Source organism: Chiloscyllium plagiosum, unplaced genomic scaffold (assembly GCF_037043375.1).
Source record: "Chiloscyllium plagiosum isolate Xiang-an unplaced genomic scaffold, Cpla_swu_hap1 HiC_scaffold_32, whole genome shotgun sequence".
NCBI lineage: Eukaryota > Metazoa > Chordata > Chondrichthyes > Orectolobiformes > Hemiscylliidae > Chiloscyllium > Chiloscyllium plagiosum.
Genome location: NW_028270170.1, coordinates 34,900,426 through 34,927,126, shown reverse-complemented (window position 1 = coordinate 34,927,126; position 26,701 = coordinate 34,900,426). Strand labels below are relative to the sequence as shown.

The window sequence follows — 26,701 nt, the reverse complement described above, 5'->3', positions numbered from 1 at the left end:
CTGAGAGTGGAAATCCCAAGCTGAGCTTGATAGGAGGATGGCTGAGGGTGGTGGGGATTGTAAAGCTGATGGGTAAAGACATTCCTGGTCGGGCCTCCAATGAATAAGGGATAGGTTTCTGTCTGCATCAAGGGGAATGCAGTGGTGTCATCTTGGTATTCCAAAATCTCATAAATAGCAATAAGACCATAAGATATAGGAGTGGAAGTAAGGCCACTTGGCCCATCAAGTCCACTCTGCCATTCAATCATGGCTGATGGACACTTCAACGCCACTTATCTGCACTCTCCCCGTAGCCCTTAATTCTCTGCGAGATTAAGAATTTATCGATCCCTGCCTTGAAGACATTTAATGTCCCAGCCTCCGCTGCACTCTGTGGCAATGAATTCCACAATGGCAATTCCACAATGAATGGGGGAATGGATCAGTTTATCCAGAATTGTGTGAAGGATAACGGATTGCGAACACAGTGTTGAATTTCCCACAGAGTGACCTGAGCTCAGTTGGTTGTGCCTTGGTCTCAGTCCAGAAGATTGTACATTCACACTCTGCCCAATGCTGTCTGGGCTGAAAAATCTAAATTCCTTACGGCATTTGCTTTCTGCATTAAAGCCACTGCATAAATACAATTATTTGTTCAAACTTCAGTGAAGCACTTCGAGAAAGTTGTCCCTTGAGAGAAAGAGAAATGCTAAACCAAGTTTGTACCTGCCTTTTCCAGCAGTTCAGGCAATTATACAAGATGCTCTCTTTCAAAACAGAGGGTTCATTTCAGGAGTTCTAGTCACATTCTTTCCTCAGAAATCATTAGCAACAATAACCAAATTACCGAGTCACTCATCTCACTGCAGTTTGTGAAAATATCGCTGCACGTAGGTTTGCACCTAAAACTGTCACATGACGCAGTGAGAGCACATCAGAGCACATATATCAATTTGATATGAAGACCTTGGGATGTGCTTCTCTGACTCTAGCCTCTTGAGCATCTCTTGTTTTAATCGCTTCATCTTTGCTGGCTGTGCCTTTCAGCTACCAAAATCTAAAGCTCTCAAATTCCCTCCTTAAACCTTTCCATTTCTCCACCTTTCTCTCTCTCTCCTCCTCAAAACCTACCTCTTCAGCCAAGCTTTTTCCCACTTGCATGAATATTGCATTATGGGATTCATTGTCACATTTTGTTTCATGATGTTCCAGGCAAGCGACTGAGGATGTTCCATTCTATAAACGATGCCCAGTGAAGTTGAAGTTGTTTTAATCCTTAAGATGTGGATAAAAGCTAGAGAAGGGTCAGACCATTCAGTCCATCAAGTCTGCACCGACCCTTTGAAGGGCAACCCGAATGCAGCCCTCTAACTGTAAGCCAGCATTTAGTATGTCTAATTTGCATCCCTGAACACCACAGGGCAATTTAACATCACCAGTCCACCTAACCTGCACATCTTTGGACTGTTGGAGGAAACCCACACAGATGTAGGGTGAATGTGCAAACTCCACACAGACAGTTGCTCAAGGCTAGAATTGAAGCTGGGTTCCTAATCCTGTGAGGCAGCAATGCTAACCACTGAGCCACCGTGCCGCCCCAAAGACAGCATTTGAAAATATTTCTTCTTCCAAGTAGTTAGCATGAGTCTTTCGCCCACTTGTATCATGTAGTTTACTGTGTTGTCCAAATGACAGCGTGGATAAGTTTCTGCTGAGCAAACAAATCCAGTCCTCCAGGGGCAGACTGTACTGCGCTCAATTAACCGTGTGGTCACATGAGTTTCTCTATGATCATAATGGGGAAACCTGTATGGGCTGCAGTGCTGGCTCTCCCCAAGGGTTTCCAGCTTTCCTTGGCATTGCTTCAAGTGACACTATATGAAGCAAACTCTTTCCCACTAATTGTGGCAATGGTGTATGTTGTGCAATGTTGCGCAGTCGAAGTGTGAGGATATTATTGAATGTTGCAAAATGGCAACCTGCAGCTAAAGATAAAAGCAGCAGGCACCTCCATATTTCCTACAGTCAGTTTGGGTTTCTCTGCATCTTAACCAGGCTCATGGTTATAGAGCACCAGAAATCCTTAAACCAGTACTGGGATAACTTGTTCCACACAAAAATTCCAGCACACAAATTAAATGGTATTTTAACAAATAGCTGAACAGATCAAGTGAATTCGAGCATTATGGATAGCACAGGCAACTGTTTCAGATTGCCAGTAAATCAACCATTCACTAAGCACCAGTTTCAATCTACAGTACCATTGAAAATTGCCAGTACAGTAAAAGAGTATCTGTATAATTATAATAGAGCACTTCCTTGAATGTCGCTATATTTGGTACATTTGACTATTGGTTTGATTCCAAAATTCAAATGCTTTAAATATTCCAACTTATTTTGTGAATCACTTGCTGATTATAATAAAGTTATTGGGGCTGGGTATTGCATTTTGCGAAGGTATTCATCAGAGAGAAATTTGAGGAGTGAATTATTTGGAAAACTGCAAAATCTCTGCTGAGAACAGATTGGATTTATTGCTGTTCAAGTCATAAATGTGGTTTATTTGATAACCAGGCACCAAAGCCTTGCCTTTAGTCTAAATGTAACTTCTAAATGTTGAAATTCAAAGAAAGATTGAACAACATATAAATTTCAATAAATTAATTTGATTAAAAGCAAGGGGGCCTGCATTTAAACAGCATCCAACTGATTTTTCCGATCCTCAAAAGGTAGAAGCTAGTCCAAAGACTTCACCTTCTATCATGAGGTGGCACAGTGGCACAGTGGTTAGCACTCTGCCTCACAATGCCAGGGACCTGGGTTAGATTCCAGCCTCGGGTGACTGCTCAGGGAGTTTGCACATTCTCCCCATGTCTAGGTAGGTTTCCTCTAGGTGCTCCAGTTTCTTCTCACAGTCCAAAGATGTGCAGGTTTGATGAATTGGACATACTGAATTGCGGGTCAGGCAGCATCCAAGAAGCATGAAAAATTGACGTTTTGGGCAAAAGCCCTTCATCAGGAAACGTCATTTCTTTCCTGCTCCTCAATGCTGCCTGACCTCCCCTGTGCTTTTCCAGATCCACTCTAATCTTGACTCTGATCTCCAGCATCTGCAGTACCCATTTCCGCCCTGCTAAATTGCCCACAATGTTCAGCGAAGTGTAGGTTAGGTGCATTCGTCAGAGGAATGTATAGTGATAGAGTAAGGGAATGGGTCTGGGTGGGATACTCGTCAGCAGGTCCATGTGGACTTGTTGGGCCAAACGGGCTGTTTCCAAACTGTAGGGATTCTATGATATTCCTGTGAAGTGTTGGTTTAATTCCTTTTCCAAAAGGCAGCACCTTTCATAGTAGACCCACTAAGCAGCATTATCATCAATGTCTCGTCCTCACATGCCTAGAATGGGACTTGAACCTATAATTATTATAAACTCAGAGACCAGAGTTTAACGCTGAGTTATAGATATCCCACTGAACCAAACATACAGCAGCCCTGTGCTCTATGTAGACCAAGAGGTTAGTTGGAAGTGACTGCCCTTGACATCAAAGCAGCTTTTGACTGGCATTGGGGAACACCAGCAAACCTCGTGTCAATGGGAATTGGCAGAAACTTCTGGGGTCGCCCTCAGCACAAAGGCTATGATTGGAGGTCGATTGTCTCAGTTGTGGAAGAGTTTCGCAGAGGCCAACCATCTTCAGCTGCGTCATGAATGAACTTCTCACCATTAAAAGGTTGTCCAAAATTTAGCACAATTCCATAGGTACTGCAGCAGTCTATGTCCATGTACAGCAACTAACAGGCGTGGATTAATAAATAGCAAGTAACATTGCTGCCTCACAATTAAGGGGCAATGACTCATTTCAAACAAGAGAGAATCTAACCATCAACTTTAGACATCCAGTTGCATTACTATTACTGAATCCCCACTATCAACGTCCTGAAGTCCCAACTAACCAGCTTTATACATATTGTGGCTACAAGAGCAGGTCAGGGGCTGGGAACGTTCCAGTGAGGACCTAAATTCCTGACTCCCCAAAGCCAATCCATCATCTACTTTAAGGTAGGATTGATTACAGGATAGAAGTCTGTATCATGGACCTGTCAACACTTATTCTAATGTTAAAAATCTCATCCCAGTCCAACACCGGCACCTCCACATCATGACTTATTCTAATGGGTAGCTTGTCCCTCTCCCCTCACTGTTGAACTTGTTGGTTTTTCTCCTTTGCTCTATTCTACCAATAACCTGGATTTAGACACAGTAGAGTAATTCCAACTCTTTATTTCCTCAGTTACTACATTCTAATACAGAACGCAGTAGTCTCCATCTCTCTGAGTTTTCTGCCCATGTCACAATTGCATTATCTGTTACATCATTAATTGCCCATCCCAGTTGGCCTTGTGAAGGTAGTGATGAACTCCCATTTTCATCTGCTGCAGTTCCTTTAATGTAAGTGTGCCAACAGTGTTGTTATGAAAGGATTTTCAAGATTTTGACTCAGTTACAGTGAAGGAACAGTGATATATTTCCAAGTCAGGATGGTGTGCAGCTTAGAGGAGAACTTGAAGGTGCTGGTGCCGCTGTGCATCTGCTGCCCTTAGAAGAGACTGAATTACTCTATCTCTTGTTCCACATCATCTACAAGGTACTGGTTAGGAAGTTAATGGAATAGGTTCCACTTGCCTGGATGGGTGCAGCTCCAACAACACTCCAAAGAATTCCTACAGTGCCCAACAAGTCCACATTGATCCTCCAAAGACTAACCCACCCAGACCCATTCTCCTTACATTTACCACTGACTAATGCACCTAACCTACACATTCCTGAACACTATGGGCAATTTAGCATGGCCAATTCCCCCCTAACTACACATCTTTGGATTGTGGGAGGAAACCAGAACACCCGGAGGAAACCCAAGCAGACACAGAGAGAATGTGCAAACTCCACACCTGAGGTTAGATTCGAACTTGAGTCCCTGGTGCTGTGAGGCAGCAGTGCTAAGCACTGGAAGCTTGGCATCATTCAGGTCAAAATTGGTTGGCATCACATCCACCATCTTTAACATATATTCCCGCCACCATTGATGAACAGTAGAATCAGTATGTACCATCTACAAAATATACTGTAGCACACCACAATGAGTCCTTTGGTGGCAACTTTGGTGCACTATATCACCTAGAAAGACACTGTTATGCATCCTGTTATATTAAACTGGAAGTTTCCAGCAGCACTTCACAGTAAGATTGGTTCCTCCTTGGAATCTTTACTTTTCATTCAGACCAAATCCACTTTGTGAATTAAAAGTATCCTCATGACTTGCAAAATGCCACAGTTTCTGTTCTACCCTGGCATAACATCTAACTGCCCATTCTACAGGCCTTGTACTGCCATTAGTTCTACCCCTGCACCAACACTGAAGGTGGGTTGACTTTGATAATTGAGAGGTCTATAAAGCATCATGGATCAATCACTCCAATGGCCTAGCCTTGAATTGCATGGACAGGTTGTCACTCTAAAAGGATGGGGTATGAAGGGCTGGGTGAGTCAGCAGCTCAACGAGCCTAAGTCTAACATAAAAGATGTTCTACTTGCATGTTTGTTACAAGGTCAGTCATTTCCGGTAGGATTGATCAGCTTTGTCCAGTTTTTAAGATGAGACCAAGAATGGATCCCACATCTGCTCTGAACAGCCATGCCTTCCACTCAGCTCTGTGTTCCTGGGAATATGATGGAAGGAACCCTCCAACCACAAGGGATAAACTCGGATTTCTCCAGTTTCCTCATTTCCCCTCCCCCCACCTTGTCTCAGTCAAATCCCTCGAACTCAGCACCGCCTTCCTAACCCGCAATCTTCTTCCTGACCTCTCCGCCCCCACCCCCACTCCGGCCTATCACCCTCACCTTGACCTCCTTCCACCTATCGCATTTCCAACGCCCCTCCCCCAAGTCCCTCCTCCCTACCTTTTATCTTAGCCTGCTGGACACACTTTCCTAATACCTGAAGAAGGGCTCATGCCCGATTCTCCTGCTCCTTGGATGCTGCCTGACCTGCTGCGCTTTTCCAGCAACACATATTTCAGCTCTGATCTCCATCATCTGTAGTCCTCACTTTCCTCTTATCAGGACTAACATGCACGAAAACAAACTTGGAAAGGGAACTCCAATGTATTGAGTATGAGAAGAGAATACTGATTAGTTTGACTATTGTTGGCATGGGGATTCAGCAGGAACAGTTAACCATCAATCTTAGCTGAAAATATTCAATATTGACCATCAAAAATGCCTCTGCCTTCCCATACTAACAATTCCCATACAATGTTGTATCAATTGCTGTTCCATCTCCACATTTAGTTTCTTGTGTGTCCAGCCCAATAGTGCAAAACAAAAAGTTTTAACTTAATATCTTTTTTTGATAATGTTTTAGTTCTATCTCCCTGACCAAGGAATTTTGGCATCTGATACTGAAAATTGTAGAATTAGACGCTAATGTTATATTAGATGAGTGTGATAAGAAACTCTTTAATAACTATTAAGTGCAGGAATATGCTTAAGATTCCTGTATCAATGTACTTAAAAGAATACCTGAGATTTATTGTTAAATTGATTGCTGATGAAGGAACTAGCTTTGGTTCTGTTTACCTTTGATATGTATAAATGTCCCATGCCTCAAGGCAGTCATATAAATACTTGTGAAAACATATGATACCTTGAAGCAATACCAGAGGTAAGGTCAGAAGCCTTGTGTCTACCCAACCATGCAAAGGAAGCTCACATGATATAGTCTAGTTAGATATGGTCTATTCAAAGACTGATCACAAACCCCTGAGGCAAATAAAGTGGCTCAGAACAATAAAACATGAAGACAGTAGCTGAGCAGTCAACACATAAACTCACAATCTTCATCGATAGTTAATCCTAGTCAGACCACCCAATCAACCTGCAGTTAAGATAATCTGACTAACTAGGGTGTAACCATATGTTTCTTAACTTACTTCTTGTAGTGACTGGAATGAAGTTGGCCAGGTGGACCTTATTGAATATGAGTTTCCTGATTGGGGCTGTTAACCTGGGCCAATTAGGGAGCTCTGGCTGAACAGATAAACAGGAATTTCAAGGATTCTTCTCACTCTCGGGATGAGCTCTGAGCCAGCTGGTCAGAGTCCAGGAATTGTCCACTTCTAAATAAAGGGTGACTTGGTAACTGGATGCTGACTGCTGTGGAGTTTTTTCACCCCTATATGTGTCTTTTTTTACCTATCATCTCTTGGCAATAAAACTGTTGAACTTGCAGTAAAATTGTGTCAGTTATGGTTCACAATCTCGAGGAAATGACATGGGTCAGGTACACACAAAGTTGACTGTAATTGACTGGAACATCTCCAGCTGACCTCTTTAACAGAGACAATCCTCATCATGTCCCTGTGCTTGTAGCACTTGTATTCTTCAGTGGAACTCAGGAGATGAATTTATAAGAATATGGCTTTATGGCAGCCCTTAGGGACTTTAGACTGCCTAGCACCTCATTGAAATAAGGCTTAGCTAGATTCTATTCCCAATCAAATCTGTTCAGAATTAAATTCTCCTGTCTTATGTCACTTGTTTTCAGACAACGTAAACTGATCCATTCTAGAGACTTTTGGGATTAATAAGGGCAAGTGTAATAATGACATTAGACTGGAATAGTCAAAGACACTGAACTTTACCTTTAACAGAGTCTCCTGTAAATTCCCCCATAGTGAGTGAGTAACCTGTAAAGCAGATGTATTCAGACTGTAATGAAGGTAATAACATGAGACATATTTCACCATCTTTCAAGCCGCATTTAACAGAGCAAATCTTCAAATGGAAGTGTTCTGATTTTCCCTCATCCAGACAAATTACATCTTGCACTAGAATCCGAATATCTGACAGGGTTACAAAACTGATCTGTCATTTAACTGACAAGATAATGTGGGATGTGGTACCAACATGACAATATCTTCAATAATCTTCTTTTAAGCATCAATGTCTTGATAGATCAAATCTCTGACAGGACTGTAACAAAGAATACATACTTGATGGGATGCCTATTGACGGTTTCAGAGAGAAATAAAATATTGCCAGTGAGTTTTAGAATAGATTACATTCAGACTGCACTTGAAGAAACCTCATAATATATCAGTGGTGGAAGCTTATTCCTTCTTCACTTCAAAGCCAATTATCGGTAACATATAAATTATGTATAAAGTAACTCAAGAGATAGGGGTGGACAATAATTGCTGGCCAAGTCAGTGAAGTCCACATTCCATAAGTCAATTAAAAACAAAATGAATACTTTGCCATCGGACACCCTTAGAATCCTGATAGTAGTGTTGTGTGCACATAGTGTTGTGTGCACATCATTGAACAATTCATTCTAAGACAAGGTCATTTGATGTATAGGTTGCCTTATCAGGAGAGCAGTGATTTCTTTTTTGTTTTTAAGTTCATTGTCGTTCTTTAAAAGCCTTTGAATGTAACTCAAACAATTTTTAAACTTTAAGGTCCCTGGATTGGGTGGACTGACACACACAATTTGACTTGAAGGAGTCCCAAAGCTGAGGGAATTCTGATGAATTTCTGAAACAATCAAAGGAAAATGACAGCCATACACTTGGGATTAGCAAGAGGGAAAATGGTGACACACACCTGGCTAGTGGGTTATTTGGCAAGTGCTTGGACAAGGCACAGAGTTATTCTCATGGGAAAGTGAATGAAAGGTAGGAAAATAGATCATTATTGAAATAATTACTATTAGTGTTTAGTTCTCAGATACTATACTATGATATTCTTTGAAGGTAACAAATAGAGTCAGGGTGACTGCTGCCTGCTTGACAGTTGCTCTGTGTAACCTGAGTAAGACAAATAAAAAGTCTGACTCCAAACGGGTGATAGCGTAAGCTGGGCTGATAGCTTGCAGCAGTACTGAATGAATGTTAGATTGTTGGTTTTTGATAAGGCATTTAACCAGGACTTGTCACCCCGGTCATATTGGTTTCAAATAGTCCATTACATTTACATGAAGAAAGGATGTTCCTGCTAGTATTCTGACTAATATTCATCCATGAACTAACATAATGAAATATGATTATTAGATTATTAGAATTTTAGAAGGGCTGCAACACTGAAGAAGGCCATTCAGTCCATCATGTTGTATCTCTGTAAGAGTAATTCACTTCAACACACTCTCCTGCAGCTTTGCAAGCTTTTCTGTTTCAGACAATAATTGAATTTTCCTTTGAATGCCATGAATGAATCTATGTCCACCATACTCTCATGCAATGCATTTTCTAGATCCTAAACACACAGTAAAAACCAGTGTAAAGCTGGTTTGGGAATAGGTACAGAATCAGAGTTCTGATAAACTAAGATATTGTAATGGGGTCCACAATTTCTTCTTGTTTTTTGTAACACTGTGAAGAAATGTAAAGTGCTGTACATTAGATTAAGATTATATTAAGGAAAGGTTAACTATGTGTTTGACAGGCAGAGGTATTGGACAAATCAAAGGTGAATTTGTTTGAGCAGCTGACTATTTTCCACATGAGGAAATACATCTGAGCATCTTCCAATTATTGGGCAATCTACTTATATAACATTAGAGTCTGTGCTTTTAAAGGCACATCCTGCTGAGTTAGGTCAAAAGATATGAAGTAGAAATTTGTGGAGTCAAAACTTTTGACACCCCCTCAAATGTTATAAGAATAATATGGCATTTCATTCAAGAAATACGTTTGCAGCCCAAAGATGGAATTTCATTGTAAGTTTCATCAGAATATTCATACATACAAATCAAGTTACAAACATGGAACAATATGACAAAGCTATTAAAAATAGATAACAAAATTGAGCAAGTCACAGGAAACTGATGAATGGGATCTTAAAGGAAATACTAAATTACAATTACAATTAAAAATTACAAATTTATATAACATTCCTGAAGAAAGGCGCTGAAATACATACAGATTTTATCAATTAATTACATTGTTGACAACCTAGACCATGTCTATAATAGCACTGTATCCCATGACCATTCCATTCAATATCTTACAGAGATGAATTTAGCCAAAACATTAGCGTTGATCTCAATGTGGTCAGAAGAAGTGCTGAAATTAGGAAGGATGTATAAGGGGATTTCTGAAGTTAGTATAAATATTAACTCTTAGATATTTTCTAATCAACCTGTTCAGAGATGTTATTACATACCTCTGGAGCAGGTGGGATTTAATGCTGGGGCTCCTGGCTCAAAGTTGGGGGCACTACTACTGCAACACTACAACACTTTGCTTATTTGTAAGGTTGCAACATTCACATAAAGGGGGTGACTAATGTTGGGATTAATTTCAATACAAACTTCTATTTTTTGTTGTTTTGTGTGCAGTGAGCCCAGATTGGTGCAAAGGATGGGCACAACCAGTGCCAACAGCTAGTTGGACAAGGATTCTGGAAGGATTGTGAGATCTTAGAATAAACAGCAAATTTATTTTGTTTTCTTCAGCATACCATCCAATCAACCACCCCATTCAAATTTGCTGGTCTATCTATACTCAAGATTTGCAATGTTTTCTTTTCACTTCTGTCTGGATATAATTGCCAAATCTTATATGCATGGGCATTCAGGTAGTGATAGAACTTAACCAGTTGATAACTTATCAGGGCAAGGTATTGTTAAGTTTTCCAGTGGTTGCTCAGCCAGGACTACCTAACCAATTATAGCATTTGACTGTATGAGTCCTCACAGCGAAAGAAGGAGAACTCCATTCCCACACAGGGCAGCATGGGTGGCTCAATGGCGAGCACTGCTGCCTCACAGCGTGAGGGACCCGGGTTCAATTCCAGCCTTGGGCGACTGCGTGGAGTTTGTACATTCTCCCCGTGTCTGCGTGGGTTTCCTCCGGGTGCTCGATTTCCTCTTGCAATCCAAAGATGTGCAGGTAAGGTGAATTGGTCATGCTAATTTGCTCAAAGTATTCAGGAATGTGTAGAATGGGTGCATTAGTCAGGGATCAATGGGATATTCTTCAGAGAGTTGGTGTGGATATGTTGGGGCCTGCTTCCACTCTGTAGGGATTCTATAATAATCGTATGATAGGTCTATTCTATGATCCATGATTTAGATTTTGGAACTGAATTTAGCAAATTATACCAACCTATTCTTAAATCATATACAATCTTCGTGCTCCCCATATCTACGCTAGTTGCAAAAATACATGGATAATTAATTTTTGAAAGGATAATATATCTGGAGACTAGCATTAGGATTAGAACTTAGAGGAAAATCATTCAAGTCTTACCTTCAAAATGGTTATCTTTTTTCCCTCTGGCATCTTTTGTTTCTTTTTTTAATCCTAGTGGTCTCAGAGGCTGATCACGTTGGTAATCCTTAACAATCATGTCAATGTTGCTGGTAGCAAATAACTGACCTGAGTGGATTACAGCAAGTTTAAACAATTGTCCTTTAGGGGTGTTGTGCTAAAACATTCATTGTAGATTTTATAGGTTAAGTAGCACTGAGTAGTGTTCAGTATGCAGACACTGTAGGAATGGAGTGATATGGAAAAAATGATTGATGCTACAATAACAGTGTTTTTTCAGAAAACCCAAAAGAACTGCAGATGCTGGAAATCAAAATGAAAAACAGAAGTTGCTGGAAAACTCATCACGTCTGATAACATCAGTGGAGGGAGGAAGAGAGCCAACAGAAGAAGGGTCACTGGACTCAAAACATCATGTTATGTTATGAGAAAGCAGAGTGACATTTGGTAGTATCATTAGGGAGACAGATAACCAAACAGCTTCAAAAATATAACTGAGACTTTTTTAATTGAAAAAATAGATTTTTAAAAATTTAACAACAGATACAAAACAATACAATTCAAAACAATACAAAGAAAGAACACAAAAAAGTTAAAAAAAACCTCATGTACAAATGTATATATATATATATATATATATATAGAAAAGTATATAATATAAAAACCCAACTAACTATGTAACTAAATTACCAATAACCAACAACAAACTAATAGATAGCAATAACTCTTCTTAGCCAAAAAAGACACTCATATGTTCACAGTTCCTCTTCTCTAGATATTGGACTTGTAAAGTACAATTGTGACAGCTATAAATTGGCCCTTATTAGTGTGGCAGATACATCTGTGTCCAGGTATTCCAAAAAGGGCTGCCATGTCTTATAAAAATTCTCATTTTTGTGGTGTACCATACTTGTGAAAAATAACCCTTCCACCAACCCGGCTGGCTCGGGGAGGTGGGGGGAAGGGGAGCGGTTTCGGATACCCAACCGAGCTAAATATTCTTTCTTGCGCAGAAAAGTTGAAAAGTTTTTTTCTGATGTGCATCTGCAGGGAATGCACTGGGCAGGCCCAGAAGGAGAGAAATTGGGTCCTTCTCCACCCTTACACCTAAAGTCCTCTCCATTGCACCCGCCACAGTGCTCCAGTATGTTTGAAGCCTACCACAGGACCAGAGACAATAGATGAGAGTGCCCATACAGACATCGCACTTGGGACATGTTGAAGATACCCCGGTTTAAATTTTGATAAATTGTCCGGAGCCAAGTGGACCCTGTGGAGAAGCTTCAACTGTAAAGTATGGGTCCTATTGCAAATTGATATCTTTATTGCGTTTTCTCTGAGAAGACTTCAACACCTAGCTCTCTCTCCCACACCCTGCAGAGTGGATCGAACTCATCTGAGGAGGCAGCCCCCAATTGATGATATAAAGTGCTGACAGAAAGTGTACTCTTAGCACTGGGTACTCTCCTGTCTATGTTGGATTTGTAGGGATCAGTCAAAAGTGTAGTCTGATTTTGAATAAAATCCATAACTTGAAAAAAACGAAAGAGGTCCCTGTTAGATAGCTCATATTTCCGTGCTAACTGATTGAAGGACATCATTGTGTCTCCCTCAAGTAAATCAGCTATGCAAGACACACTCCTAGCTGCCCAACATTTGAATCCTGAATCTATCATCCCCGGTTGAAAACCCGGCATACCCACTATAGGTGTAAGAGAAGATGCTTTGCCAATATTGCCTTCCCTCTGTGAAATTGTCCTCCATGCTTTAACATTATTGATAACAATTGGGTTATGGAAATATTCCCTAACTGTCCTCATTTTGTCCAGAAATAGCATACTAGTAAGGAGTACTTTGCCTGGGAGGCTTCGATATCTAACCATATTGAAAGAGGGTCCCCACAGACCCAATTACTCACATAGGATAAAAGCGAGCTCAGTTGGTAGCTTTTAATGTCCATAAGGTCTACTCCCCCCAATCTGTGAGGCAATTGCAGTTCAGCTAATTTAATGAGAAGCGGCTTATGATGCCAAATAAAGGAGTTGAACCAGCCATTCAATCTCCTGAATGTTTGCTTATTGAAAATCGGGGGAGCATCCGTATACGGTACAACGAAAGGAGGAGAATATTCATCTTAATAAGTGCTATCCGACCCAACCACGAGACCGGAAGTGCCTCCCATCTTTGAAGGTCTTGTTTGATTTTGTCAAATAATTGAACAAAATTAGCTTTGAACAGCTGATCCAGAACTAGAGTAATGAATATGCCCAAATACACAAACCCCTCTGTGACTACTTAAATGGGAATCGAGTTTTGCCCTCAAGACCTAGCTCCTTCGTAAGACCACCCATAGGCATAGCCTCTGATTTTGCAGGATTAATCTTGTACCCCGAAAAAGGCACCAAACGCACTGATGCATTATATCAGGTGAGGCACCGAAACTGCTGGATTTGACAAAAAAAAGGACATTGTCCACGTACAACAAAATCTTATGTAATTTTGACTCCACCGCTGGAGCTGATATATTAGGATCCCTACAAATGGCCTCCGCCAATGCTTTAATCACTGATGTAAAAAGTAGTGGCGAAAGGGGACAGCCCTGCTGGCTGCCCCAAAAAATGTTAAAATTGCTTGATTGCACCTCTTTGGTGATGACGGCAGCGAGAGGGTCACTGTGGAGAACCTTTACCCATCTTGTAAAGACTTCGTCCAAGCCAAACCGCTCCAGAGTATAGAAAAGAAACGGTTGCTCAACTTGGTCAAATGTCTTCTCTGCATCTAGAGAAGTCACTAATCCCTGTATTGACTGTTGTTGACATGCATGAATTACATTAAGCAGCCTCCTAACACTATTGAAGGACCTGCGGCCCTTTATGAAGCACGTCTGGTCCTCTTTAACAATAGAAGGTAACACAGTCTCCAGCCTTAACGCAAGAGTCTTAGAGAGGATTTTAAAGTGAACATTGAAGAGTGAAATGGGCCTATACGAAGCACAGTCCTCCAGGACCTTCCCTTTTTTAAGAATGAGCAAAATATTGGCCTCTCTCAGAGATGGCGGGAGACAATCATGGCTGTATGAATCATTAAACGTATTGAGTACCATGCCTGACGGTATGTTTATAAATCCTTATAGAATTCGCTGGGAAGTCCATCAGGACCAGGCACCTTCTTCCCTGAAGCAGCTTTACAGCCTCCTGCACCTCTTGCTCTGATAAGCGGGCTTTGAGAAAGGACTTTTGTTTGGGAGTCATGCCTGGGAGCTCCAGATCCTTGAAAAAGGACTCCATTTTGGCCCACCCCTCCGCACAACCCTCAGATTGGTATAATTTAGAGGAAAAGCTCCAGAATGCCACATTAGTCTTTTTGGAATCACATGTTAGGTTCCCAGACCCTTCCCTAATCACTGTAATGGCTTGAGGGCAGTCCTTTTCCTGGTAAAATATGCTAAGTATTTGTCTCGCCTGTCACCATGCTCATACAACCTTTGCTTTGCAAAGGTAAACTCTTTCTTTGCTGTCTGTGTGAGCACGGAATTCAATGCAGACCGCAGCACTGTAATCCTCTGTAGCTTGACCAATGAGGCCTGTCAAAGTCAGCCTTCTTGGCTGCCTTCAACCGTGCTTCAAGGAGACATTGCTGCTCATCCTTCTGCTGCTTCCTACTAGCAGAGTAGGAAATAATTAACCCCCCCGGCATAGGCTTTGGCAGTTTCACAAAGGACGGATGGGCTACTAACCCAGCCTGAGTTAATGTCTAGGAACGTCCGAAATTCCCTAGAGAAATACTCCACAAGCTTATTATCCTTGAGGATAAAGGGATCCATTTACCAGTACTTTGAACACACTGTAACATCCTTAATCTTAACCAACAGGTACACTGGAACATGATCGGAGATGGTAATATTACCAATCGTACAAGATGCCACCAAGTCCAGGGTTGCCACAGGTCAGAAAAAAATCAATCCTGGTGTGACATCTGTGTGGATTGGAAAAAAATGTAAAGTCCCTGCCTGTAGGGTGGAGATGCCTCCAGATGTCCACCAACCCTAACTCTACGCATAGATCCACTAATTGTTTAGTTTGTACAGAAGCTATCGAGGGTCGTTTGGGCAACCTGTCTACTGTGGGATCCATGAGACAATTGAAATCTCCCCCTATTCCAGGACTCAAGACTGATCAGTTTACAAAACGCATCTACCAAAAATTTGAGGGGATGAGCTTGAGGGCAAGAAACATTTAAAACACCATACTCTTCCCCATTTATTAGGGCTTTGAGAATTACAAATTTCCCGTGTGTGTCATTCACACACTGTAGTAACTTAAATGGGAGATTCCTCCCAATCAATATAGCCACTCCCCTACTTCTGGTATTAAAAGATGAAAAGTAAACCGGATCAAAGCCACTCTGCTGTAGTTTCAAATGCTCCCTACCATCCAAATGTGTCTCCTGTAACAAAGCAATATCCACCTTCTCCTTTCTAAGACTCAAAAATGCCTTCATCCTCTTAATTGGTGAGTGACTCCCCTTGATATTCCAGGTACCACCATTTAATCAAGTCATTAGCCATAACCTTCTGCAGTAACAGAGCTGAGGGACTCGAACCACAAATCGCTAAATTTTAGTGTCACATGATCCATCAAACATAAAAACTACATAAACTAAAACCACTACATTTAACAAACCTACAAAGCTATCAAAAATTATATACAATAAAAACCAAAAAACAAACTAACATATAAAACGCCAATGGCGCTGAATAGGGGAACTCACTCCCTGCTCAAAAGGGGCAACTACCCATCCCAAACTGCCGGTAAGTAGGCATCTAGCCATCCCAGCCAATTTGCCTCCTACTAGCTAGAGCCACACTGCAAACACAAGCAGAAAAGAAAGTAAATACACCATGGAAGAGAAAAAGGGGTGAATACCCCACCCATCCTTTGGCATAACTTAACTTAGAAATTGAAAGTACATGCCTCATTACCGCCAAACATAGTTTAACCCAAATTATTACCAATAAAAAAAGGAAAAGAAAGCACCAACCGGACTTCCTTTGTTTCTTAAAAAAAAGACATACCCAAACCACATTACTGTTTATACATACTAAATTGTTCAGATTAATTTAATTTGTCCACAAAGTCTCTGCCTTCTCCGACGTGTCAAAGAGATGTACGGATCCATGTTAGGTGTACCGTAGCACTGCCAGATACCTCAGAGAGTACTGGATCCCGAGCTCCCTCAGTCTTCTCTTGACACCATCATAGGATTTTCTTTTCTGGATCACCGCCACTGAAAAGTCCTGGAAGAACATGATCTTAGAGCCCCCATAAATTAGGGCCTTCAGATCCTTCCCCTTGATTCTGGAAGCTTCCACAATTCTCTCCTTATCCCGATAGTGATGAAACCGCACCAGGAGAGGATGAGGATGTTGACCCAGACCTGACCTCTGCGCTGTGACCCAGTGATCCCTCTCAATCTTCAAGCCTCTCATTCCAGCTTCCAAGTTAAGGAATTTCGGCAACCAGTCCTCAATAAATTCCACCTGCCGCTCACCTTCCTTACCCTCCGACAGACCGGCGATCCGAATATTTTTTCTCCTGCCCCTGTTCTCAAGATCATCCACTTGGTCACGTAAACTATGGACATGTGCCTCCAGGGATTGGATTCTGTCCTTGGAGGAACTGGTATCAGCTTCCACCACTGGGACTCTGTTTTCAACCTCGTCCGTCCTTTTTTCCAGGTCTCCCAGCTGCTGTTCATGCTTCTGCAGCATGATAGAGATCGGGGCCAGCTTCTCCTTCATCTGCTTACCCAACATCTCGTAATATTTCATGAGCTCATTCACCAGGGCCTCGAAAATAATCGAGTCCCAGGATCCTGCAGGCTAGGCCGCGGGCCCAGCCTCAGACACTCCTCCTCCCTTCTTCGGCATCTCTGGACGGCAAAAACGCAGGTAAGTTAATTTTTCACGGTTTCCTGGAAATCCATGGTCCGGGTTTGGCAGGTTGGAAGTTCGTCCTGCTTGTGCTGCGGTGTAGAGCTCTGCAATGAGATCCTCCTAGATTGCCGCCATCTTGGATCCAGCACATGACTGAGACTTTAATTGTGCTACAATTTTTTTTTCTGTGGAACGTATCTCAAACCACAATAGCACTTGTAAAGTTTAAAACTGCAGCAGCCATACTGGGAAGTTTCTAGTTTGTGCACGAGCGAAGAGTAATGAGGGGCAAAGCAGAATCAGACTTATCCAGATAAACATATGATTTCACACTATGCTCTCCCAGCCTGTGATAGAAGTGAATGTAGCAGAACTTCCAACATATTATAAAAGACAAAGTCCTCTCAACGTAAACTAACAGGCCAGGGATGTCTCGAGCGCAGCTCTTATCTTGTCTATGTCACTGCTGAAGGTACAGCACAAATCAGATCTCTGGTAAAGGAGAAGCATCATCAGATCCTAGGAATCTCTCAACCATAACAAATCACACTGCTGTCTGCTGAACTTTAATACTGCCTCCTGTGTGACATTTATCATGACTCTGATGGAAATATGATTTGGAGATGCTGGTGTTGGACTGGGGTGTGCAAAGTTAAAAATCACACAACACCAGGTTATAGTCCAACAGGTTTAATTGGAAGCACACTAGCTTTTGGAGCGTCGCTCCGAAAGCTAGTGTGCTTCCAATTAAACCTGTTGGACTATAACCTGGTGTTGTGTGATTTTTAACTCTGATGGAAATAGTATGCTCCATTATTCTATAAGATTTTGCAAGTGTGAAATAAGACCAATTTAATCTTTAGAGTGGTTAATGCCTCACTGTGACCACTATGGAACAAAGAACAAAGAACTATACAGCACAGGAGCAGTCCCTTTGCACATCTCCCCCTCCAACTCCCATCAAGCCTGCACCAATTCCTAATCCTTCTTTAAACCAAATACTTACTACCCACATGCAATTTCTATCCCACTGTTCACCTCCTGTCCATATGTCTATCCAGATACACTTTAAATGTTGCTAATGTGTCTGCCTCTACCACCTTCACTGGCAGTGTGTTCCAGGCACCCTCCACCATCTGTCTGAAAAATGTCCCCCTAAATCTCCCCGCCCACCCTCACCTTGAACCTGTGTCCTCTTTTTGTTGACCTTTCCACCCTGGGAAAAAGCCTCTGACTATCCACCCTATCTACGCCTCTTATAGTAGACCTCGATCAAGTCACCCCTCAGCCTCTGTCTTTGTAATGAAAACAATTTGAATTTATCCAACCTCTCCTCATAACTAAAACTGTCCAGAACAGGCAATATCCTGGTAACCTTTAATTTAAGATTAAAAAATCCACACTCGGTTTCATCAATGAACAGAAGTACAATTTTATCAAACCAGGCGGCGGAAGTAGATTACTAGTCATAGAAAGTCATAGAGATACACAGCGTGGAAACAGGCCCTTTGGTCCAACTCATCCATGCCATTCAGATATCTTAAATTAACCTAGTCTCATTTGCCAGCACTTGGCCCCTATCCTTCTAAACCCTTCCTATTCATGTACCCATCCAGGTGCCTTTAAAATGTTGTAATTATACCCATCTCCACCTCTTCCTCTGGCAGCTCTTTTCATATACTGACCACCCTCAGCATGAAAAAGTTGCCCCTTAGATCCCTTTTATATCTTTCCCCTCTCACCTTAAACCTATACTGTCTAGTTTTGGAGTCCACTACCCTGGGTAAAAGACCTTGGCTCTTCACTCTATCTCTGCTCCCCATGATTTTATAAATATCTATAAGGTCATATATAGATCATAGAATCCCTACAGTGCAGAAACAGGTCACTTGGTCAAACTAGTCTACACTGACCCTCCAAAGAGTAACCCACCCTGAGCCATTCCCCTACACTATTAGTCTTCATTTACCCCTGACTAATGCACCTAACCCACACACTATGGGTAATTTAGCTTGGCCAATTCACCTAACCTGCACATCTTTGGAAATGTAGGAGGAAACCGGAGCACCCAGAGGAAACCCATGCACACACGGGGAGAATGTGCAAACTCCACAAGCCAGTCGTTCGAGGCTGGAATCGGACCTGGGTTCTTGGTGCTGTGAGGCAGCAGTGCTAACCACTGAGCCACCGTATCACCCCACAGCCTCCGATGCTCCAGGGAAAATAGCCCAGCCTTTTCAGCCTCTCCCAATAGCTCAATCTATCCAATCCTTGTGACATCCTTGTAAATCTTTTCTGAACCCTTTCAAGTTTCACAACATCCTTCCTATAGTAGGGAGACCAGAATTGCACACAATATTCCAAAAGTGGCCTAACCAATGTCCTACACAGCCACAATATGACCTTCCAACTCCTATACTCAATGCACTGACCAATAATGGCAAGCATACCAAGCGTCTTCTTTACTATCCTGTCTACCTGCGACTCCACTTTCAAGAAGCTATGAAGCAGTACTCCAAGGTCTCTTTCTGGGTAATCCAAGATGAAGAATGGGGAAAAAATTGTGGCTGTAAGAGATGCTCCTTTTTAAAGGGATTTTCAGTGTTGGAGCTGATCTCCTCAAAGTTCTGGAGCAGCAACTACCATTTTATAAGCTGTTGCATTGTTTTGGAACTTTGGAAAAAAAGCAATTAAAACAACAGCACTTTTAAAAAAAGGATGTCAGAAGTCATATGATACCAGGTTATGGTCCAACAGATTTAATTGAAATCACGAGCTTTTGGAGCACTGTTGAATGGTTAGCACGGCCAGCCTCGGGTGATTGTTGTGTGGGGTTCGCACATTCTCCCTGTGTCTGCATGGGTTTCCTCCTATAGTCCGAAAATATGCAGGTTAGGTGGATTGGCCATGCTAAATTTGTCTCGCAGTGTCCAGGGATGTGCAGGCTAGGTAGATTAGCCATGGTAAATGAGGAATTATGGGGACAGGACGGGAGGCTGGATCTGGGTGGAATGATCTTCAGAGGATCAGTGCAGGGCTTAATGGGCTGAATGCCATCTTTCTGCACTGTTGGGGTTCTATGACTCTATGATATTAACAGAAAAAGATAGTGTAGATGACGATAACGTAATACCACTGTTTGGGAAACCTAGAACTAGGGGCCAGACCATTCAGAAGGGATGCTAGAGTCATAGAGATATACAGCATGGAAATAGACCATTTGGTCCAACTTGTCCATGCTGACCAGACATCCTAAATTAATTTAGTCTCATATGCCAGCACTTAGCCCAACTCCCTCTAAACCCTTGCTTTTCTTGCACACCTCCAGATGCCTTTTAAATGTTGTTATTATACCAGCCTCCACCACTTCCTCTGGCAGCTCATTCCATACATGTACCAACCTTTGCTTGAAAAGGTTGCCCCTTAGGTCCCTTTCTAACCCTAAACCTATGCCCCTCTAGTTCTGGACTCTCCCACCGCAGGGAAAAATCCTTGTCTATTTACTCTATCCATGCGCCCGCACCCACCCCCACCCTCCATGATTTTACAGACAAATTGTGGTAGATATTTGAAACTCTCTTCCACAAATGGCAGTGAATGCTGTATCAGTTGTTAATTTTAAATCTGACATAGATAACATTTTGATAAGCAAAGGTATTAAGTGACATGGGCCAAATGCAGAGAGATGGAATTGGGCCAGAGATCAGCCATGATCTTACTGAATTGCAGAACAGGCTCAAGGGGTTGAATGCCTATTCCTGTTCCTAATTTCCTATCTCCAGAATTGTATCCATTATTTCTCCTCCTATGGTGACTGTATAGGAACCTTTATGGTGTTCTATGTACACATGCAAGTGTTCAAGTCATTTCAACTTACACCACTAAAAATACTTGATTTTCAGCTACTCTGTCCTCTTCCAAAGCCTCATTAGATGCCATCTCTTTTAGCCAGGCATTTTGGTCATCTTTCTCATCTCACACTTAGCTCCATTAAGTGTTTTTTTTCTCAATCCCTGTGACACACCAATAGAAGCTTTGCAGATGCAAGTAATTCCTGTTTTGGCTGAGAGAGTGAAGCCATACATAATCATTAATTTTCCACAGTTAAGATAAACTAGAAAAACAAAAGCGCAAGTGTACCGCTACAAGGGCAATGTATTTAAATTAGGCACGACTGCTCACACTGCATCACATTATGTTAATGAGCAGCAATTAAGAAATGTTCTCGACATGTTGACTGTCTTAAACATAAGTGATGGTTTTTGTGGATTAGAAATGTAAAACAAAGGTGAATGGCGTTTGTAAATTAACAGCATTGCACAGGAATCTCTTTCTATTTGACTGTCACATAATCAGTGTTTAATAATAAACACTGATTATGGATCATTACAGAGAGAAACAGGCTGAATGAGAATTGAGCTTAAAGTAAATAAACCTAAAACTCAGAGCTTCGAAGGCAATCAACATTTTGGGTTTTACAGTTAAACATAATCTATTATATGAAACACAGATCAGCGAGAAATAAATTATAGGACTATTAAGGAAAGAAAGAATCTGTTTTGTGTAACATCCTGTCATGTCCCCAGGATATCCAAAAGTACTCCTGCTCCTCCTCTTCCAATGTTTAAGAATGTATATTTTTACCATAGGTTGTAGCCTAGCAGATGGTCCTTTAGGATCTCATGTCTGGCTACACGTCAGACAGATTTCCCCAAGCAGAGCAGTCACCAATGTTATAGTATGAACTAATCTTTGCAGTAGGGGCCTCGAATAGGTGATAGACTCAAAGCATAATATGATTCTGCATGGCAATATTGTGACATTCCAGCTGACAGTAGACCTTTTGTAAATAAATGGCAAGTGTCACTATGTACTGAGGTTACACCAGTCCTCAGTATTGCCAAGGATGGGACTGGCCTCGCTCTAAGTAGTTGGACCATTCTGTACCACCTGTCCTTCGTGGAGATATTTGCAAAGAAAAACACCTTTGACCACAAGTCCATCAGGAAGTGATCAGCACGTGGTGTCCTCGAGACCCTGCAGGAAAAGGAGTGTGTGGATCCTGTCAGGTTGCTCCCTGAGCAGACAGTCAAAGTCATTTGCCAGAATGCCTCATCACCAGAACTTTCCAACAAGCACCAATACATCGTTTGGCTGGTGGTGACAAGGGTACTACTGGTGAGATCCTTCGTTTATGCCCAGACTCTCTGTGCCACTCTATACTGCCCTCGAAGTGGCTGCAGTGGGGGATGAAGCTGTCACATATCTCCTGCTGGAATGTGCCTTTGCAAAGGATGTCTGGAGACAGATGCAATGGTTTTTATCACAGTTTGTCCCAAGCACTCTGTGACGCAGGACTCTGTGCTCTACGGTCTGTTTCCCAGGATGCACACCCAGACAAACATCAACCGTGCCTGGAGGACCATCAACTTGGTGAAAGACGCTTTTGGTCTGCCCAAATCCTTTTGGTCTTCCAGAGCCAAGAGTTGACTCTGACCGAGTGTTGCAGGCTGGTACATTCCAAGGTCCAGGGCTACGTGCTGAGGGACGCACTGAAGCTTGGGCAGCTGCCACCAGGGCACAATGAGGAAAGACCACTGTCAGACGTCTTTCTGCTAAAGGTAAATGGGGCTTGGTTCAGTTATTGGACCCCCCCTTGATGCCTCAGATATATGTAAATATAATCCTGTACAAGTAAAAAATGCCTTGAGTTTGTATTGTTGGATAGAGTTCAATTGCAATGTTCATTTGTTTTTCTTCAAACGTTACTGTACAGAACCGAACTGCTTTAGTGACTGTGTATGCATATATATTTTTATAAATAAAGTATATTTTTGAAATTTAAAAAAAAATTGTTTAATTATGAGCATGTTTTTCCTACAGCTGAACAATTCCACAACATAAAGAGAGACATCAAATGCAAAACAAATACAGGATGATGCCAGAAAACAATGCAACAGAATTGCTGATCAGACTGTATTCTGGACAATAGGGAGAGATTATGTGATAAGACCTAAATAAAACATCAAAGTGCTTGATTGAATAAATTTAGAGAAAAAGTTTAAAATTTGAGAGGAATCCATTGCTAGTAGCATTGCATATGGGGAGGTCCTTCATAAATCTAAGAGCTCATTCAGGGCAGCATTCTTTTCACAGAGATGGGTGAGAACCTGAAACTACCCCTAACCCCTACCATAACACTATTCAGGGGGTTTCACAAGTTTTTATTCCAAGAAGAGAGGTAAGGTTTTGGTTAAAATAACAATACAATTTAACACGCAGCCCTTTAATATTAGGGTTCCTTACCTTGCCAGAAGTAGCTGCCAGGTGCACCAAGTAGTATGTCTCCTGCCTAAAACACAAAGGATTAAACTCTTACAAAACATTGGCTCTTGCCTTATGTGTGTATAGCATAGAATAGCTGCTACCTGGTGATAATTGAGGATCTAAAATTCAGCTATTTTGGCCCTTGTTGATGTATTCTGCCAAAAAAAGGTATATAAAATAGTTTTACCACTTGTAGGGTTGTCTTAGCTTCCTCTGAAATGTAGAGCGGTACATTTTCCTGATCTTTCGGGCCATGTTGCATATTGTAGCAGGACAAAGTTGACAAGTGCAGCCAAATCAGGAGAAAAGCAACGATCCCAGTTTAAGAACGATCTAGCCATCCACATCTTGTTGCTGCTGTGCAATGTCAAGAGAGGCTGGACTTAGGCTCATGTTGGTTTCAATGTCAAGGCAGGCTTGGATTCTGGGATGCTTTATTGGCTGCAATATTGCACCTTCAAGAAGCCCTGCTTCACAGAGAGTTTTGATGAAGCTGCGCAGGGAAGACTGAGTGTTTAGGTTTTACTGCTCAGCTGCATCACTCGAGGTATTAACCTATTGACTTAAATGACTGCAAAACTAGGGCATTAAGTAAGTCCTTTTTCCTTGCCTTGTCAATGCAGAATTCTACAGTAATAGTACCCTGAAGCAACTATTTACATGGATTATTAGCATTATGTTCTCGCTGACTAATTTTCTCCTGTCTCCTAAGTTTGCTGTCACCCCCTAGTGGCCAACTGTTTATTCATCACACACACAAAGCTATTCGACATGAAAGGCACTGTAGATGAAAGTTAAAAAACCCTGGCTCTTGTTTGGTTTCCCTCAAATATGAAGCTGCAATTATTACAATTTTCTTTGCAAAGAGTGAACCTCTTCTAGTAAGTCTGTAAACCCAATAATTTAAGGACTTTAACTTCACTGTGATCATTAGATTATTCCTCCTCCTTGCGATCTCTGAGAAAAAGCTACAACCACAATGTAAGATAGAAACTATATTCCTCAAGCAGGAGAATGAGACGTTCTGCATGCAAACCCTGTTAATTTGATATCTCAACCCTGCTTCATTAAACATCCCACTGCATGATTCTGTTTTAGTTTTATTTACCTACAAAAATAATTTTAAGAATTAGTTTGAGGAGTTTATAAAATCATGAGGGGTACAGATAAGGTGTCTTTCCCCTAGGATGAATTTCAAGACAGCGGACATTTTTTTTCAGGCAAGAGGGGTAAGATTTAAAAAAGACATGAGAGGGTGTTTTGTGTGTGGAATGAACTTGCAGAGGAAGTGTGGATGCAGGTACAGTTACAACTTTGAAAAGACATTTGGATAAATACACAAATAAGAAATAAATACACAAGTAAGAAATGTTTGGAAGGAAATGGACGAAGTGCAGGCAGATGGGGCTATGTTTAGTTGGGATTATGATTGGCATGGACTGGTTGGACCTAAGGGTCCATTTCCATGCTGTATGACTGTATGGTTCTACCTGTCTTCACCTATCCCCACTTCACCACCTTGGTCCCTTTACCTGCAACTCCCCCCCCAACCTCCCCTCACTTCCAGTCACTTCCACCAGGAGGGTACACATGCAGATTAGTAGTTTTGGGCGTGTGTGGTGCTGTGGCAGTGCCCCTACTTCTGAGCCAGGAGACCCATTTTCAGAAGTGCGTAATAACATCACTGCACATCTTGATTGGAAAATATCCTCAGAAGTTGGGTCTTGAGATATAGTCAAATGGTGAATTACCCTGAACCACTTCATTATCACTAAAGAGTAAGGGTGTCACAGTTAACTGCAAGGCGGAGGCACAGACTAAAAGTGACCGAGTCTTTCATTTCCCCTTACCATAGACTAAAAGAGAATGAGTGATACGAACATACATATTCTCTGAGCCTTCAACACACCCGTATCAAATGTATTTATCTAATGTTTAATGAATTCTTTGGAACATTTAATATATGTATTTGTGTTTCTGTGCAAATAGTAGAAGACAAACTTGTGAACATATTAAGTATTTGTGCACTAATGCAGCTCAGGGTCAGTTCCAAACTTACCAGCATCAAATTTGCAAAATCAAAGTTATTGCAACAATGGGAATGAAGAGCAGAAACGCACAATGTTAAAGTATTACCTCCGTGATTACACTGCTCCAGCCGGCTTCACAAAAACGCTGATCTGGGACTGAGAAATAACACTGTCATTAATCATTTACCTCACAGGCTACAATTTCACGCACACACACATAGAAAGCTGTTGTGTTTGCTGCTTGGGTTGCATTTTAGATAATTCCTGTCTCTTTCCTATTCCCCAGAAATGTCTGAGCAGAAAGATTCAAACAAAGCATGCAGAGGCAAATCATGGCCATGGTGACAGTGAATTTTGGAAGCTGCAGAGTGAGACGTAGACACATTTCCAGTTGTTCCATTTTAACACAAAATATAGCAAGAAATCAGTTGTGAATCTGTCAAAAACAAACCCATCTCTAATGATCTGACTGTGTAAACTTCACTTTTATTTCCCAGCGCCAGGAAACCAACATTTTACTTTTAAACAAACTCAAGAGTTTGCAGCTTTAGGCTCCATTGCTTACATCTTAATGTAGGCCTCTGTCACCTCACTTACAAATTGACCCTCCTTTTCCCCTTATTTCTCACTCTATTACCTCTGAATTTTGTACAATTGCTATTGTCCAATTCTGGCTGTTAGTTTAATTTAAATTTCTTGGCACATATTTCATCCTCATTTAGCTTGGTTTCTTTCTGATCACAAGGCCCATTGCTTTCATTAAATCCCTTTCCACTCTATGAGCTAGATTTTCAATTGCCAGTGAGGGCAGTATGTCCAGCTTTGAAAATAGTGTTCATGGATAATGTGTCAGTCTATCAATACCTCTAAAATGCACTACTCATAGAGTCATAGCCCACAGAGTGGCCCTTTGGCCCATTGCATCAGCAATAACCTATCTGCACTAACTAATCCCCATTGACCCATAGCCTTGACTGTTGTGACATTTCAAGAGCTCATCCACATACTTAAAGGTTGTGAGATTTTCACTTTTTAAAAAAATTCATTCACTGATGAAGAAGGCATTGGTTCGGCAGTATTTATTGCCCATCC

General features: G+C 41.5%; 1 protein-coding gene across 1 annotated transcript in view; it reads right to left on the bottom strand.

Annotated features, from left to right (window-relative positions):
* LOC122539982 (integrin alpha-8-like) overlaps nt 1–26,701 on the bottom strand; it is a 151,409-nt gene that overhangs the window by 81,439 nt on the left and 43,269 nt on the right. Inside the window, exons 5-8 of the mRNA XM_087977898.1 lie at nt 25,716–25,765; nt 23,559–23,604; nt 11,297–11,425; nt 7,688–7,732 (exon numbers count right to left, since the gene is read on the bottom strand). Coding sequence (XP_087834024.1) covers nt 7,688–7,732; nt 11,297–11,425; nt 23,559–23,604; nt 25,716–25,765 — 270 coding nt within the window. The remainder of the gene's footprint in view (nt 1–7,687; nt 7,733–11,296; nt 11,426–23,558; nt 23,605–25,715; nt 25,766–26,701) is intronic.